Source organism: Pipra filicauda, unplaced genomic scaffold, assembly GCF_003945595.2.
Source record: "Pipra filicauda isolate LSUMZ 115617 unplaced genomic scaffold, ASM394559v2 scaffold548_size709544_pilon, whole genome shotgun sequence".
Classification (NCBI taxonomy): Eukaryota; Metazoa; Chordata; class Aves; order Passeriformes; family Pipridae; genus Pipra; species Pipra filicauda.
Genome location: NW_024104696.1, coordinates 617,872 through 632,815, shown reverse-complemented (window position 1 = coordinate 632,815; position 14,944 = coordinate 617,872). Strand labels below are relative to the sequence as shown.

Genomic DNA, 14,944 nt, shown 5'->3' with positions numbered 1-14,944 from the left:
TCCCTTTGGATCCTGCAGGAAGAAGACAGCTGACACCCCAAATCCAACTGTCAGGTGCCAGAAATGTTGAAGGTTGGACCTTTCAAGGTCCCTTCCAACACGGTCTGTTCTCTGATCTTGGAAGTCTTGGGAGATGTTCTTGCTCTTAGTGCTTTATTTCTATTTAAACTCTCTGAAAAAAAGGACAATTTAGGTAGAATTATGCAGCAATTAATCCATAAACATTTTAGGCAACCAGTCATATCTAGGAGGTTGCCCTCTGAGAAGCACAGGGAAGATGTCAACCCCAAAATCCAGCTTTGCTTCCCCGAATCCCTGGAGCTCCGGGAGGAATCTCGTGAACTTCGGGAGAGTCAAAACCCAGTTCCAGATTTTATGGCTCGTTCCAGACCTTTCCTATAAATCTGCAGCTCTGAGGTCTCCAAACTAGACCAGTTTAGGAGTAGGCAGTGAGTGAGCTGTGCCTTGGGGCTTCAAATAGTGCTCCAGCAGCCAAAAATTGGTCCAAGTGGCATCTGTGGGGCCCTTCCCACTTAAAATATTCTGGGAATTCTGGAATTCCTTTCCTCATCAGTGTCCCAGAGTGACAGATCGTGGCTTAACAGTAAGAGAGATGGTTTTTTTTATAGTGATATATTTAGAAATATATTGTTTTCCTCCTGCTGTTTGGGTTCAGAAGGCAGAGATCTCCTGGAACGCATCTTCCTTCAGAAATCTTCCCAAAATAAGCCCTTGATGTTGAATTTGATGCACTCACTGTACTTTAATCTCCTCTAAAAAACCCCACATAATCACCTATCTAATTATTCTGACTTCACCCAAAGCTTTTTTCCCTATAAATACCCAGATATTCTCCTTTTTTTTTTTTTTGGTAGGTGTTTGAATAGTAATTTTGTCTCCCGGTGGCATCATCACCTGGTGGTGCTAAAAACTGTAGGAAAAGGAGATGTGGAGACCTGAGTCAGCTTGAATGGGAGTGATGGATAAAAGCACTTTATCCAGGTTTTCCACACTGGGAACCAAAGCACAGAAAGTGCTTCGTGAGATCCCCGGAAAAGTCTCCAGCAGGGAGAAGAGTTAATCCTGAGCTCTAAAGGCTTAGTCTGACACGTAACCCATAAAAAATTCCCTTTTCCATGGGTATATTTGCACTTATTTTGGAGTTTCCTCTTCTGGAGTGGAAGGGGGTCAGGCATTAAAATTTAGGAAGCTGCGAATTGGCCTTTAATGTTACGGTGGGGCACAGCAAGCATTTCAAACAGCCTCTCTTTCCCAAAAAAGAGGGGTTTTCCCCTCAGTAAAGCTGTAAAACACCTCTGTGAGCCTGAAGCAACTGCAGGGAGCGCTGTGGGGGTTTATTCCTGAGGCTCAGAGCTCGTCTCCTTGGATTGATTTCCCTCCTCGAGCCGTTCCATCGCTCCGATCCGTCTGCGGTGGGAAACGGCCCTCGAGTGGTTACAGGGGTTTGTTTACAGGTTTTGTTTAATATTCCCGAGCTCTGGAGATTCCCAGCCATCGATTTCCAAGGCCCAGCCTGTCAGGAGAGCTCTGAGTCGCCAAAGGATCGAAATCAGGGGTGGCAACGAGGGCGTCGGGTTGGTTTTTTCTCCGCTTTGCCGGAATGAAACGGCAAAGTTTCATTCCCTGTTTCCTCGGGGAGAGGGAACCTGGCTGTGCTTGCAGCAAGGCTGGAGAAATTCCAAGCAAAGCTGTGTTATCCAGCAGCATGGAAAGCTCAGTTTAGATAATTTAGTCCAAGCTCAAGGTGATAAAAAGCACCAACGGAGCGAAGCCACCGCTCGCTCCACCGGTGGGTGTCGTGTCGGCCAAGTTGGGATCATGTTCAGCTTGGATTAGGGATGGAGGGTGAGGAAAGGGATCAGGAAAGAGGAGAAGGGGAAGAAGAAGTGGATGGCTGCTGATCTGCTGGGGGTTTTTTTTCCGGTATTTCAAGGGTTTTTTGCTTTTTTTGCTGTTTTTTTGCTTCTCTCCCGTTTTCTCAGAGGGGTGGTGGCTCAGACGGCCCCGGGCGGTGTCACCCTCTGCCCAAAGAACTGCCCAACTCCACAGCCAGCTCCAAATCACATTTTTTTATTCCAGGCCCCTTAATAATTCAGGCTCTGATTATTTTGGTTTATTGCTGCTCCAGCTCATTCTGTGCCCAGGATGATGGAGTAAAAAAACCGTCTCAAGTGAGACTTAAAGAAAAGGGGATTTTTTTTCTCGTGGGCTGTGAAATGATCCTTCCTGGGTGTCCAAAGGAAAATTGATGGGCTCTGAAAGGCTTCCTTGGAGCTCAAAAACTGAAAATCCACTGGAGAAATTCATCTTCATCCCCCCCCAAGCCCCCACCTGACCCTCCTGTGAACACCCAGAAGGACTTCAGGCTTTAAATAAGGAGCAGCTCGTCCCCGTCTCCCTCCTCCTCTCGCCTCCACTGACAAATATAATTACAGCTTCACTTAAAGTGCTGTAAATGAGTTCTGGAGAGGAGAAAAATGGTGTGTGTATCTGCCTGCTGCAGGAATTAGCTGACTCCTGCTTTTCAGATGATGGGTCCATCCATCTCCGGGCCTTCCGGGGCGGAATCTCTGGAGCGAGAGCCCTGACACTGCTAAAGAGAGATGATTCTTGCAGCCAGTCCGTCTCCAGGCTGATAAAAGCTACTCAAAATGTAGGATTTTTGGTTCAAAAAGGCGTTTTTTCCGTGCATAATAAAGGTGAGGTTTCCTGCTTTCTACCGTGAGCAGAAAAGCATTCCTTGATCTGATCCCTGAGCCAAAAGTCCTGCCCCCCTCCAGGGAAAACCAGTGTCACTTGGAGATGTCACAGCTCTTCCAAAGCAGCTTCCAAGAGTCATTTCTTAACACCCTTATCTGGAAATTAGAGGTTGTGTAAATAATCCCATCACCCCCTCGCTGATAATTCCATTTTCTCTGCGGGGTAGAGCTGGGTGAGGAGAGAGAAAAGCTGGGAGAAGTGTCAGGGTGTGCTGGGGAGGGGGAATCCCTGTCATTCCCACTCCCCCTGGGGGTTGTCACTCTCATTTCCCTCTTTATTTCTCTTCCACACTCCAGGCCAGTGAATTATTTCCAGCAGTTTTTGAATTTCTCGCCGTGTTCCCACAGGAGCTGCTGAGGGAGGGGAATCCACAGAGTCATCCCAGAATGCTTTGGGTTGGAAAGACCTCCAAGATCATCTAATTCCACCTCTTTGCCAGGGGCAGGGACACCTTCCACTAGCCCAGGTTGCTCCAGCCTGGCCTTGGACACTTCCAGGGATCCAGGGGCAGCCACAACTTCTCTGGGCATCAAAGATCACCTGCTTCCAGCTCTCCATGTTTTCCATGGCTTCATCCATGCACACTTTTCTCTGGTTTAATTCCCAGAACATTTAGAGGCACATTCAGGCACTTGGGTGAAATCTCTCCCTGGGTGAAATCTTTCCCTCTGGCTTTGCCACCTTCCTTTATTTGTACAACTCCCTCTTATATTTTTACCTCTGTTTCGATTTGTTTTACTCAAAAAAAAGGTGGTTTTTTATCTCCTCACTTTTTTTTTTCCTCTTTCCAGGCTGGATGTGATTTAACTTTAGGAGCAAAATTTAATTTTGTTATATTTTACTCCTAATTAAATGAGGAGCAAATCCAAAGCTCATTGAAGGTTCCTCTCCCAAAACAGGTTGTACAAACAAACCCCAAGTGACATTTACCTAAATCAGCCTCCAAGGCACAAAACAGGAGGAAAGTTGTGCCAAGGGAGGTTTAGACTGGATATAAGGGAAAATTCCTTCATGGAGAGGGTTTTCCTGCCCAGGGAAGGGGTGGAGTCCCCATTCTTGGAGGGATTTAAAATCCATATGGATGTGGCACTTGGGGATGTGGGTCAGTGATGGCTTTGGGGAATGGTTTGATTCCGTGATCTTGGAGGGGCTTTTCCAGCCTTAATGATTCCCTGATTCTCCAGAGAGCCATGGAGAGCTCCATAGGGAAAACAGGAATGTTGGCATGTAAAGAACCGAATGTAAAACATCAATGAGCAAGTTTTAGGCTGGAAATTAGATCCCAAATTTTAACTTCCAGGTTGGAAAAGCGATGTTTGAAAGGAGCCAGCAGGGGTAGGAACCTGATCAGCTTTAATATGGCCCAGGAGTTCATACTCCAGGCCCTGGGACACAGGGATTGTGGGGATGGGACTTGCTGATCCAGGAGATCAGCAATCCCATTGTTTAATTCAAGTGGAAGCTGTGTGAGAGGAACCAGCCCGATCCCAAACCTTGCTAATCATGTAGGCAGGATGTCAGTCCTAAAGTGCTGCTCGAGCAAGGCCTTGATCCCAGGAATTTGGGATGTGTTTCCTCTAATTAGGGCAGAATGTGAGGTAACAGAGTGTTATTCCTATTAGAGAATTCACTCCCTTACTCAAGGGGCAGCTTTTGGGTTGCAGGGCAGGAGGTTCAGGGTTAAATGCGAGGGGATAAAATATAAGGGGTGAGGTTCCAGAGTTAGAGCTGCACTGACACCCCTCAGAGACAGAACAATGTCCTCAGGGCTGGGAGAAATTCCAGGTGGTGTTTTGGAGGTCTCGGTGGGAAGGAAGCAGTTGCTCCATGGCCAGCTCACACCTTTGCTTCGCTGCCCAAGAGCTGTGTTTTATTAACAAACCCCCCAAAAAAAAGCCTCCCAGGTGCCTCTGAGGGAGTAAAGAGTCACCTGAGGTCGGATGGGGGAGCCTGTGGTGACTAAAAAAAGGGCCCTGTCACCTGTTGGAGCTGTGCTTTGGCTCCCAGGCAGCTCTTTCCAGCAAGATGAATGATCCTGGATTCTGCAGCTGCAGCAACGCCCATCACAGAGCAATATCTTCCCAAGCAAATGTATCCTGGGGGTTGATTAAACCCCCTCAGGCTCACTTTGGAGTTCAATCCATTGCAGAAGCATTTTGGTGCTTCACAGTAGATGTTAAATATCAAATTAGAGCCGTTATTGCTCAGCCAAAGGCGTGGAGAACGCACATGTTTGGGATGGGAGCAGATGAGATGCTGCGGGTGGTAAAGCTGCTGAAGGATGTCACAAATCTCTTCTGTCTTCTCTTTTCCAGCCATGTCTCCAGGCCAGGACAGCCATTCCAGCATGGAACAGCTCCCTGCATCTGAACAGATCCTGCAAACGCTGAGTGAGCTGGCCAGGTCTTTCCAGGAGATGGCCGATCGCTGCCTGCTGGTTCTGCACCTGGAAGTCAGGTGAACACCCCAAAATTTGGGATTCGTGGGCGAGCCTGGCAGGCTGTGGGTTAAGAATGTGACCAGAGTACATATTATGGCATCAGAGAAGGATAAAGTTGCCTGGTGCAGCATCGAAGGTCGGTCCAGAAGTGCCAGATCACATCACCAGGGATGGCCAAATGTGTGAGGGAGGCAGGAATTGCTCAGGGAGTTCTGTGTCTGAACCAGCAGTGAGATTTAGATTAGGGAGAAATTCCTGGCTGGGAGGGTGGGGAGACCCTGGAATGAATTTCCCAGAGAAGCTGTGGCTACCCCTGGATCCCTGGAAGTGTCCAAGGCCAGGTTGGAGCAGCCTGGGATAGTGGAAGGTGTCCCTGCCCATGGCAGGGGTGGAACTAAATGATCTTTACAGTCCATTCCAACCCAAACTGTTCTGTGATTCCATGATCATGTGTCAGAGATGAGGAAAAATGTGTTTCTGGGGGGCTTTGTCCTGACAAAAAGGCACAATGGTGTTTTAATCATAGATCACAGAATCCCAGAATCAGCTGGGTTGGAAAAGCCCTCTGAGATCATCCAGTCCAACCCTCGCTCCAACCCCGCCGTGGTTCCCAGCCCATGGCACTGATGCCACATTCAGTCTGTCCTTAAACAGCTCCAGGGACAGAGAATCCACCCCCTCCCTGGGCAGCCCATTCCAAGGGCTGAGCACTCTCCATGGAAAACATTCCCTCCTGATGTCCAACCTGCCCCTGCCCTGGCCCAGCTTGAGACCGAGCCCTCTTGTCCTACTGCTGGTTCCCTGGAGCAGAGCCCGACCCCCCCCGGCTCCCCCCTCCTGGCAGGGAGTTGCAGAGAGTGAGGAGGTCTCCCCTGAGCCTCCTCCTCTCCAGGCTGAGCCCCCCCAGCTCCCTCAGCCTCTCCTCCCAGCACTTGGGCTCCAGTCCCTTCCCCAGCCTCGCTGCTCTTCTCTGCCCCTGCTCCAGCCCCTCCAGGGCCTTCCTGAGCTCAGGGCCCAGAGCTGGACACAGCACTCCAGGGGTGGCCTCCCCAGCGCCCAGCCCAGGGGCACAAGCCCTGCCCTGCTCCTGCTGCCACACTCTTCCCCAGCCAGCCCAGCAGCCCTTGGCCCTCTTGCCCCCCTGGCCACACTCGGGCTCCTCTTCAGCTCCCTGCCCAGCCCAACTCCCAGCTCCCTTCCTGCCTGGCTGCTCTCCAGCCCCTCTGGCCCAGCCTGCAGCTGCAGGGGCTTCTTGTGGCCAAAGGGCAGGACCTGGCCCTTGGCCTTGGGGAACCTCAGCCCCTTGCAATCAGCCCCTGGATCCAGCCTGGCCAGGGCCCTCTGCAGAGCCCTCCTGCCTTCCAGCACATCAACACTCCCCCAGCTTGGGGGCACCTGGAATGTGCTGATGGTTCCCTCCATCCCCTCCTCCAGATCCTCAGTGCAGACACTGAACAGGACTGGGCCCAGCACTGATCCCTGGGGACACCCCTGGGGACGGATCCCAGCTGGAAGCAGCTCCATCCCCACCACTCTCTGGGCCCTCAGCCAGTTCCTCACCCAGCCCAGAGTGCCCCTGGCCAAGCCTTTTCCAGGAGCATCCCATGGGAGACGGTGCCAAAGTTTTTACCGGGTGTCTCCACATTCAGGAGCCGCCGCTCTTCGGATCACAAACAGCAGCTTTTCTTCCTACTTTTTCAAACAGCAGCAGGAACTGGGGAATCAGCTGGATTTTTTTTTAAAGGGCTGAGGAGAATTCCATGAAGTCTCTGACTTCCCATGCAGAGATCAAAGGCAGCAAATGCCTTTCTTCAGGCTGCCAGCTGTCCACTGCGGGGCCGGGAAGACGCTTTTCCCTGATGCATTGTATGGGCCAGGTGGATTTTCATTGCTTCCCTTTTCCTCTGAAGCATCAAATAGATGTCACAGAATTGATGGGTCATCAGTTTGTTCTCCTGTGACACGTCCTGAGCCGTGTTGTGTCCCTGTGCACGCAGGCAGAGCCCTGGGGAAGTCCGGGTGGAGCTCTGCAAAAAAAAATCCACATCAGTTATTGTCAGCAGCCCTTCAACCTGCCATCCATCATCTGCTGGGCTCGGGATTGCAGGCACGGACTGGAGGGAAAGACGGGGAAAAGGATGGAAATGAAGCAGTTCTCCAGCTGTGCTGTAATGGGAGATGAGGCCTGAGATAACCTGGATTCATGGAAAAGGCACCAGCCTGGATGGGGTTCTGGCCCCTGTGGCTTCTCATCACTCTTGGGTTAAGCAAAAATCCAGGAAAACAGGGATGTCAACAAGCAGGAAAACCCCCAGAGAGGTGGGACAATGACAAGAGGAGGGTGTGTTTAATTCAGACATAACCACCCAGTCCTTGAAGTTGGTGTCCTAGTTAGGACAACTGAGACCAGTTCATCAGGGTATGGGTGTAACCCAAAACTGTGTATTCTATAGCCTTCCATGCCATTTCCCAGAAACTGTTATCAATGAACCATTTACACCATCTGCCCATAGAGCCTGACTCCTCAGGCTATAAACTAGGTGTTAAGAGGCCTGTGAGATAGGAGGATGCTCCTGTCCTCACACCCTTTGTGGAACTCCCCGCCCTGAGGGAAGCACTGAGCATTTCTGCCTGAACTGCAGGATATATAATCTTGGAGTCTTGGAACATTTTTAACCACTCTGTGGGATCCAGAGAAGGACTGCGGCTCATCGCTCTCAAACAGACGTGGACCACCACCCTATACTGGACTCCAATCACCACTTTTGACCAGACTGCAACAGCTCTTCCCCCAGCATCTCACTGCAATCACCACTTTTGACTAGACTGCAACAGCTCTCCCACCAGCAGGTTCCTCCCCTCTCCCTTTACTTTGGACTCAAGCGGGGCCCAAGGAACACCACGTTGTTCATGCCCCAGGGTACTGGGTTATACATTTGGGTTTTGTGGGTTAAGACCAATTGTTTGTTTGTATGATTGTACTTACTGTATTATTTTAGTAAATTGTTCTTCTGACTTATAATCTCTCCTTTGAGTTGAGTTCATTTCCCCTGCTGGTTAACTCTTAAACCAGCACATTTTTTGGCGCCCAACGTGGGGCAGAGAGAGAGAAGTCAGAATCACAATTTCACTTTAAGCATTTGTCTATTTGGATATAGAAACTCCCTGATCACCATGTTGTTTGATGCATTCACATGGATGTTGTATTTGAGCCTGTTCATATTTCCACAGATGGGGCACTATTTGCCTGTTTTGATGCTCTCTTTAAGACCAGGGAGAGGGATCCAAATTGCTTTATTAGTATATTATGTTTATGTCATTCTAACATCAGAAGCAATGAGTTTCATTGTAAATGTGTATTCAGTCCTGTTTGCCTGTCCTGGTTTGGGTTGCTACCTCTGGGGCCTCATTAAAAATCGTACCCAGCCCTTTGGGGGAACAGGGGGGGATGGTTGTTTCCAACCTCTCACCTCCTTTTTCCCCTTCAGACCTGCTACAACAGTTTTTGAAAATATTGAGTTCCCTTTTGATGTTAAGGACAGCATAATGTTATTGTTAGTGTTGCTCTGTCTGCTCTGTACTGTGTACACCATGTTTAGGGTCAGAACAGGGCCTTCTAGGGAGATTGTTTGGACACCTGCCCTGGGAGCAGATAATGCTGAGTGGCACGGGAAGTGGGAGGACATCAGCCAGTATTTGGAGAAGTTTTCTCCTCCAATGATCTGGAAATTCACCCCTGAACAACTGCAGGATCCTGTTAGCATGATAAGACTGGTGAAGGAAAAATGCTCTGGCAGCTCCAGAGATGGCCAGCTCACAGCAACCTGCTGGGCCCTGGCCACTGCCTACCGGACATTACTTGACATGGTACAGCACTGTCAGGGGGAGGAGAGAAAGACCAAATCCGCAGGCACCACGTCCACCCAAACCGCAGCTGAGTCAGAGGGAGAAAGAAATAAACCAACCGGCACCGTGTCCACACAAACCATCGAGGAGCCAGAAGAACAACCAAAACCAATAGCAGTCGCCCCTGTCCAGAAAAGGAAATCAAAGACTAAATCAGTCCGTATAGCAAATGATGACGAAGAGGCAGGACCTTCACATCCACTGGAGGAGACAGAGGCAGAAATAATCACTCGGTCCCTATCCCTGGGTGAGCTACGCGAGCTCCGGAGAGAGTTCACACGACAGGCGAACGAGTCCATTCTGACCTGGCTGCTCCGAATCTGGGATGCTGCAGCTAACGATACAATCCTAGATGGGAGTGAAGCCAGACAGCTGGGGTCCCTGTCTCGAGATGTAGTCATTGATCAGGGGATTGGAAGGAGGCAGGAAACTCTCAGCCTCTGGCGGCGACTGTTGTGCAGTGTGAGGGAGAGATACCTTTGCAAGGAGGACCTCCACGTACAGCAAGGACAGTGGAACACGATGGAACAAGGTATCCGGTGCTTAAGGGAGTTAGCTGTACTGGAGATAATCTTTTCAGACGATGAAAGATTCCCTAAAAGTCCAGATGGCATACAGTGCACCTCCCAGATGTGGTTAAAGTTTGCACGACTTGGGCCAGAAATGTATTCCCGCTACTTAGCAACGCTGCAATGGAGGGAGGGAGAGGACAAGGTGGGAGCATTGGTTAGTAAACGCAGGATGTATGAAGACACTGTCACCGCCCCATTACGAGCCCACGTCTCATCTGTGGAAACCAAACTGGCTGAACACGTCCGAAGCCTGGAAGAGAAAATTGAAGAGGGACACCAGAAGCTAAGAGAGGAAATTAAGGAAGGGATCTTCCATATCTCACCAGGACAAACAAGAATCTCTGCTATTAGGAGCCAGCGTCCCCCAGCTAAGGAGAGAAGGTACACTCCACGTGGCGATCTATGGTTTTACCTCCGTGAGCACGGAGAAGATATGAGGAAGTGGGATGGGAAACCCACCCCTTCCTTAGCAGCCCGGGTACGTGAACTGAAAAGAGGAACAAGTACCACAAGGAACTCTTCAAGGGTAAACGTTGCTCCAGTCTCTCGTGGGCAAGACTCCAGACGGTACAGGAATGATGATACGTCTGATCCTCTTGAAGGGACCTCCAGGTCATACCCACAAGAAGAGCACAATGAGTACCATGACCAGGACTAGGGGTGCCCTGCCTCTAGCCAGGTAGAGGAGAGGGACAATCGAGTCTATTGGACAGTGTGGATTCGGTGGCCTGGCACATCTGAGCCACAAAGGTATAAGGCCTTAGTGGACACCGGCGCACAATGCACTTTAATGCCATCAAGATACGTAGGGGCAGAATCCATCTCCATTTCTGGGGTGACAGGGGGATCCCAACAGCTGACTGTACTGGAAGCTGAAGTGAGCCTGACTGGGAAGGAATGGCACAGACACCCCATCGTGACTGGCCCAGAGGCCCCGTGCATCCTTGGCATAGATTACCTGAGGAGTGGGTATTTCAAAGACTCAAAAGGACTTCGTTGGGCTTTTGGCATAGCTGCTGTGGAGACGGAGGAAATTAGACAGTTGAACACCTTGCCTGGTCTCTCAGAGGACCCCTCTGCTGTGGGACTGCTGAAGGTTGAAGAACAATTGATACCGATAGCCACAGCAACAGTGCACCGTCGGCAATACCGCACCGACCGAGACTCTGTGACCCCTATACATAAGATGATCCGTGAACTGGAGACCCAGGGGGTGGTCAGCAAGACTCGCTCACCCTTTAATAGCCCTATATGGCCAGTGTGTAAGTCCAGCGGAGAGTGGAGGCTGACGGTGGATTACCGTGGACTCAATGAAGTCACACCACCCCTGAGTGCTGCTGTGCTGGACATGCTGGAGCTCCAGTACGAGCTGGAGTCCAAGGCAGCCAAGTGGTATGCCACCACTGACATTGCCAATGCCTTTTTCTCCATTCCTTTGGCAGCGGAGTGCAGGCCACAATTTGCTTTCACTTGGAGAGGTGTGCAGTACACCTGGAATCGACTGCCTCAGGGGTGGAAACACAGTCCCAGCATTTGCCATGGACTGATCCAGACTGCACTGGAAAAGGGTGAGGCTCCAGAGCACCTACAGTACATTGACGACATCATTGTATGGGGGAACACGGCGGGTGAAGTCTTTGAGAAAGGAGAGAAGATAATCCAGATTCTCCTAAGAGCCGGTTTTGCCATTAAACGGAGTAAGGTCAAGGGACCTGCTCAGGAAATTCAGTTCCTAGGAGTGAAGTGGCAAGATGGACGCCGCCTAATTCCCATGGAGGTGATTAACAAAATAGCAACCATGTCCCCACCAACCAGCAAGAAGGAAACACAGGCTTTCCTAGGCGCTGTGGGCTTTTGGAGGATGCATATCCCCGAGTATAGTCAGATTGTAAGCCCTCTCTACCTTGTGACACGGAAGAAAAATGATTTCCAGTGGGGCCCCAAACAACAACAAGCCTTTGAACAAATTAAACAAGAGATTGCCCATGCGGTAGCCCTTGGGCCAGTAAGGACAGGACAGGACGTGAAGAACGTGCTCTACACCGCAGCCGGGGAGAATGGCCCTTCTTGGAGCCTCTGGCAGAAAGTGCCTGGGGAGACCCGAGGACGACCGCTGGGATTCTGGAGTCGGGGATACAAAGGATCTGAAACCAGCTATACACCAACTGAGAAAGAGATCCTGGCTGCCTATGAAGGAGTTCGAGCTGCCTCAGAAGTAATCGGCACCGAAGCGCAGCTCCTCCTGGCACCCCGACTACCAGTGCTGGGCTGGATGTTCAAGGGAAGAGTTCCTTCCACACATCACGCCACCGATGCCACGGGGAGTAAGTGGATCGCTCTGATCACGCAGCGAACCCGGATAGGGAACCCTAATCGCCCTGGGATTCTGGAAATTATCACCAATTGGCCCGAAGGTGAGAGTTTCGGACTATCCTCTGAAGAAGAGGAGGAGAAGGTGACACGGGCTGAGGAGGCCCCACCATATGACAAGCTACCAGCAGACGAAAGGCGATATGTGCTCTTCACGGATGGCTCCTGCCGCATTGTAGGGACAAACCGAAAATGGAAGGCAGCTGTATGGAGTCCCACACGGCGGGTTGCAGAAGCGACTGAAGGACAAGGTGGGTCAAGTCAGTTTGCAGAGCTTAAAGCCGTTCAGTTGGCTTTGGATATAGCTGAACGAGAGAAGTGGCCAAGACTCTATCTCTACACTGACTCATGGATGGTGGCCAATGCTCTGTGGGGATGGCTGGAGCGATGGAAAAAGGCCAACTGGCAGCGCCAAGGGAAACCCATCTGGGCGGCGGAGATGTGGCAGGACATCGCTGGCCGGGTAGAGAAGCTGAGTGTGAAGGTCCGTCACGTAGACGCTCATGTAGGCAAGAAACGGGCTAATGAGGAGCATCGTAACAACGAGCAGGCGGACCGAGCTGCCAGGATTAAAGTCTCTCAGGTAGATCTGGATTGGCAGCACAAAGGAGAATTATTTCTGGCTCGATGGGCCCATGATGCCTCCGGTCACCAGGGGAGAGATGCAACATACAGATGGGCTCGTGACCGAGGGGTGGACTTAACCAAGGACATTGTCTCACAGGTCATCCATGACTGTGAGACATGTGCTGCCATCAAACAGGCCAAGCGGGTGAAGCCTCTATGGTATGGTGGACGGTGGTTGAAATACAGGTATGGGGAAACCTGGCAAGCTGACTACATCACGCTCCCCAAAACCCGCCAAGGCAAGCACTACGTACTGACCATGGTAGAAGGAAGTACTGGATGGTTGGAGACATACCCCGTGCCTCATGCCACTGCCCGGAATACCAGCCTGGGCCTTGAAAAACAAGTCCTGTGGCGACACGGCACCCCAGAGAGAATTGAGTCTGATAATGGGACCCATTTCAAGAATGGCCTCGTAGACACCTGGGCCAAAGAGCACGGCATTGAGTGGGTGTATCATATCCCCTACCATGCACCAGCTGCTGGAAAAGTTGAGCGGTGCAACAGACTGCTGAAAACCACCCTGAAGGCACTGTGTGGGGAGACTCTCAAACACTGGGAGCTGCATTTAGCAAAGGCCACCTGGTTGGTCAACACCCGAGGCTCCATCAATCGAGCTGGCCCTGCCCAATCAGAACTTTTGCATACTGTAGATGGAGATAAAGTCCCCGTGGTACATATGAGAGGAATGTTAGGGAAGACTGTTTGGATTAGTCCCACCTCAAGCAAAGGCAAACCCATCCGAGGGATTGTTTTTGCTCAAGGACCTGGTTCCACCTGGTGGGTAATGCAAAAAGATGGGGAGACACGTTGTGTACCACAAGGGGACCTAATTTTGAGTGAGAATGGTCTGTAATGTTTCATTGTATATATATATATATATATATATATATGTATATAGTTTTAAAGGGATATAGTTTTTAAAGGGGGTTAATTTGGGCATGACATGGATGGCATAGAATAAGGGGTGGATAATGTCCTAGTTAGGACAACTGAGACCAGTTCATCAGGGTATGGGTGTAACCCAAAACTGTGTATTCTATAGCCTTCCATGCCATTTCCCAGAAACTGTTATCAATGAACCATTTACACCATCTGCCCATAGAGCCTGACTCCTCAGGCTATAAACTAGGTGTTAAGAGGCCTGTGAGATAGGAGGATGCTCCTGTCCTCACACCCTTTGTGGAACTCCCCGCCCTGAGGGAAGCACTGAGCATTCCTGCCTGAACTGCAGGATATATAATCTTGGAGTCTTGGAACACCCATACCCTGATGAACTGGTCTCAGTTGTCCTAACTAGGACAGTTGGTTACCTTTAAATACATTTTTAAGCAAAGCTTTTTAAATAAAGGTGTTATTTTTTTTTTTAAGCTTTTTAAATAAAGCCGTTATTTTTTTAACGCCGCCGGAAGGAAAACAAAGAAGCAACGCTTGGAAAACCCACGGCTATTTTTTGATAGTTCTCTTTTCTTTGCAGGGTTCATTGTTTCCACTACCTGATCCCTCTGGCCAAGCAGGGGAACTATGCCATCGTGGCCAACGTGGAGAGCATGGACTACGACCCGCTGGTGGTGAGGCTCAACAAGGACATCAGCGCCATCGAGGAGGCCATGAGCGCCAGCCTCCAGCAGCACAAGTTCCAGTACATCTTCGAAGGTCAGGCACCTCCCACAACACTCTGGCTCTTCAAAAAAAGGGGTTTTTGTCCTCATCCCAAAGCTCCACGGCGTTCCTTTGTGGATTGAGGGGCTGTTGGCACCGATGGGATAAGTGAGATCCCTGTGGGAAACGGGGGTTTGATGGGGTGACAGAGCTGAGGGGGGTTCAGCTGGAGAAGGGAAGGCTCCAGGGAGACCTGAGAGCCCCTTGCAGGGCCTAAAGGGGCTCCAGGAGAGCTGGAGAGGGACTGGGGACAAGGCCTGGAGGGACAGGACACAGGGAATGGCTTCCCACTGCCAGAGTGCAGGGATAGGTGGGATATTGGGAAGGAATTGCTGTCTGGGAGGGTGGGGAGGGGCTGGAATGGATTTCCCAGAGCAGCTGTGGCTGCTCCTGGATCCCTGGAAGTGTCCCAGGCTGAGTTGGACTGGGCTTGGAGCCACCCGGGACAGTGGAAAGCGTCAGGGTTGGAACTGGATGCTCTCTAAGGTCCCTTCCAATCCAAACCCTTCTGTGATTCCATGATCCCAAGGCTTGTGTAATTCCTTGCCATTCCCACATAGCTGCAGAGAGAGAGCTTTTTATGGAG

General features: G+C 50.7%; 1 protein-coding gene across 1 annotated transcript in view; it reads left to right on the top strand.

The window, feature by feature from the left end:
- The window catches only part of LOC113995133 (exocyst complex component 4), a gene marked incomplete at its 5' end in the record, with an annotated part of 76,931 nt that overhangs the window by 38,004 nt on the left and 23,983 nt on the right, over window positions 1-14,944 (top strand). Inside the window, 2 exons of the mRNA XM_027734908.2 lie at window positions 5,097-5,238; window positions 14,174-14,352. Coding sequence (XP_027590709.2) covers window positions 5,097-5,238; window positions 14,174-14,352 — 321 coding nt within the window. The remainder of the gene's footprint in view (window positions 1-5,096; window positions 5,239-14,173; window positions 14,353-14,944) is intronic.